Source organism: Sinocyclocheilus grahami, unplaced genomic scaffold (assembly GCF_001515645.1).
Source record: "Sinocyclocheilus grahami isolate Dianchi unplaced genomic scaffold, SAMN03320097.WGS_v1.1 scaffold4687.1, whole genome shotgun sequence".
NCBI classification, from domain to species: Eukaryota; Metazoa; Chordata; class Actinopteri; order Cypriniformes; family Cyprinidae; genus Sinocyclocheilus; species Sinocyclocheilus grahami.
The window spans coordinates 4,793-7,374 of NW_015509578.1; the positions used below are offsets into that span (position 1 = coordinate 4,793).

General features: G+C 40.4%; 1 protein-coding gene across 1 annotated transcript; it reads right to left on the bottom strand.

Annotated features, from left to right (window-relative positions):
* Positions 1 to 475: 475 nt before the first annotated feature.
* LOC107576938 (sphingosine 1-phosphate receptor 1-like) lies at positions 476 to 2,234 on the bottom strand. The gene has a single exon (XM_016263059.1). It carries the CDS (start codon positions 2,017 to 2,019, stop codon positions 823 to 825), a length of 1,197 nt encoding a protein of 398 aa, XP_016118545.1. The 5' UTR covers positions 2,020 to 2,234; the 3' UTR covers positions 476 to 822.
* Between the last annotated feature and the right edge of the window lie 348 nt (positions 2,235 to 2,582).

The following is a 2,582-nucleotide window of genomic DNA, read 5'->3' on the forward strand; positions in this document are numbered from 1 at the left end:
ACTATGTTACAATATTTATATAGCTTGTGCCACCTTATGTCAGTTGAAACTATATTTACTGAATAAGCAAATAAAGACAAGTATAGCATACTTGGTTAAATGGTTAAGGGGAGCTTTAACATGAAAACAGTACTTCCCAAAATACCATTATAAGAGGAAACATCTTACAAATTAAAAATAGTCACTTGCCTTGTAGTTTTTATTTGCGTGCATATGTACTCTTAAAATGCCTGTGAACTAACAACATGCTTGTGTGTGGAGGCATCAACCCGTCATTTTTCTTTGCGTCTTTTCACCACAAATTCTCTGAACATTTCAGTTATTTAGACGAGGTGAATATGACTCATTACACAAGCTCATTATTTTTGAAAATGCTCATAAGAGTCTCGTATAACATCAGAAGAGTTATTTTCAATGCATATTTGCACAATGCATCGCATTTGCTCAGTTCAGCTGTTTAACTGCTTGTTTTTTGATGTTTAAAATCCCATTTTTAAAAAAGTGCCGTAGCTCTTGTACTGACCCTCAGACAATCCATTTTAAACACTGGGTTTTATCTCAGTAAAAAAAAAACACAATCCTCTTGTCTGGTCTACCATGTTCTCTGGTTTGCTTCAATGCATGCGGAGGAAACCAAGTCTTCAACTCTGAAGTCAAAAACATGTATGAGTTCCATCTCATCCAACGTCTCCTGAATTCATTTCGACGCTCCTCATACTTGTCTATTTGGCAGTTTTATAAATATTCAACCTGAACCAGAAGAAGTTGAACTGTCCATTAAGACTTGCATTGTCAGTTTGAACTTAATGCATTCTTTTTTCCTCAGCTCTTCAATATCATCGGGTAGATAGCTTTAATAGTGGATGGTGTGAAGTTCCCAGTGGAGACCATTGTCTCCAGGCCCTCCAGTCTGTGTGATGGCACCTCAACTTTACTGGTGCTACAGTCCAGAAAAGACATGCCAAACTTCACCTCTCCATCTTTTGATATCAGACAGTAGCTGCAGACCAGTCTCAGAATGGCTCTCCGCATGTCTTTGCTAGTTAGGGTGTAAATAATGGGGTTTAGGAGCGAGTTGATCATGGCGATACCCAGGAAGTAGTCCGCCTTGAACAGCACCTCGCAGCTTTGAGTAGGGCAGCAGAAGTCCAGCAGAAGGAGCACAAAGAGAGGCAACCAGCAGGCGATGAAGACCCCGAGAACGATGGTGACCGTCTTCAGCAGAGCCAGATACTTCTGGGACTTCCTGGCCAGACCTTTGCGCTGAGGGCTGCAGCCTAACCGATGGGTGTTGGACTTTACTATGCGGAAGATGCGCACATAGAGCACCATGATGGACATCAGAACCAGGGTGAACACGGTAATGCAGAAGAGGATGAAGCTCTTGGAGTAAAGAGGCAAGACAGTGGAGCATTCGTCCAGATTTCCTATGCAATTCCAGCCCATGATTGGGAGAATGCCGAGGAGCACCGAAAGAACCCAACTTGCACCAATCAAAATGAACATTCGGCCACGCTTGGCCCCTTGATACGGCTTCATCCGGACCATCGTGACATGCCGCTCGATAGCTATAGCAAGGAGACTGATGACAGACGCCGAAAGTGTGATAAACACGCCGCCTTCTCGAAGAAACCACAGCACTGGAGTCATTTTGAGAGTGTTTGCGCCCGAAGTCACGATGTTCACCATGTAGGTGAAGCCTGCTAGCAAGTCAGAGAGCGTCAAGTTGCCCAGCAAGTAGTACATGGGAATGTGGAATTTTTTGTTCTTCCATATTGCCAACAAAACAATGGCATTTTCCACCACAATGAGAAGACAAATGATAAGAAACACAATGGCCTCGGGTTTCAGTCCATCCCGGTATTTGTTCTCGTTCAGCTTTCCGGTGAAGTTGTAATGGGCCATGATGACGGCGTTGCTTTGATACTCCCGAAACATTCTGCGCAGGTAACCTGGAGACGAGGTGATCGGTGGCAGAGTTGGAGCAACGGCGGCGCTAGCAGCGAATGAGGCTTCCATTCTTCCTACTTCTTTTGCTATCCTTAAAAACTTTTCTTAAGGATCTCTGTAGTCCCTCTTATTGCCATATTCCAACAAAGCACATAAAACAACTAAAGAGGATTTAACATAGTTGTGATATATCCTTGTGTTGTAGGATAATTTATATTGAAATATTCACTTCTGTCCTTGATGCTCAAATCACAGCTTTGCTATATCCTCAAAGGCCACCAGAGGGAACTGAAATAAAGCAGTAGAAAATAATGTTAAATAATTAGGGTAAACTTAATTTAATGAAAAACAAAATCTATAAAAATACACATGTAAAACTAAAACAACAAAAAAGAAAAACATGCATATTCAATTGAATATTTAGCATTTATCATGTTCTATTTAAATTGTTTAATTATAATTTCATGGTCAATATTTTATTTCAGTGCAGACATAGTAGACAATAAACAATGTTTATCTAAATGAATGGACATTTTAATTAGACTGTATTTGATTAGGAATTCTGAAAAAGTATTAAAGTAAATTGTGTTTGAGTATCAGTATTAGAATTAGTCAGTGCACTGTAAAAAAAA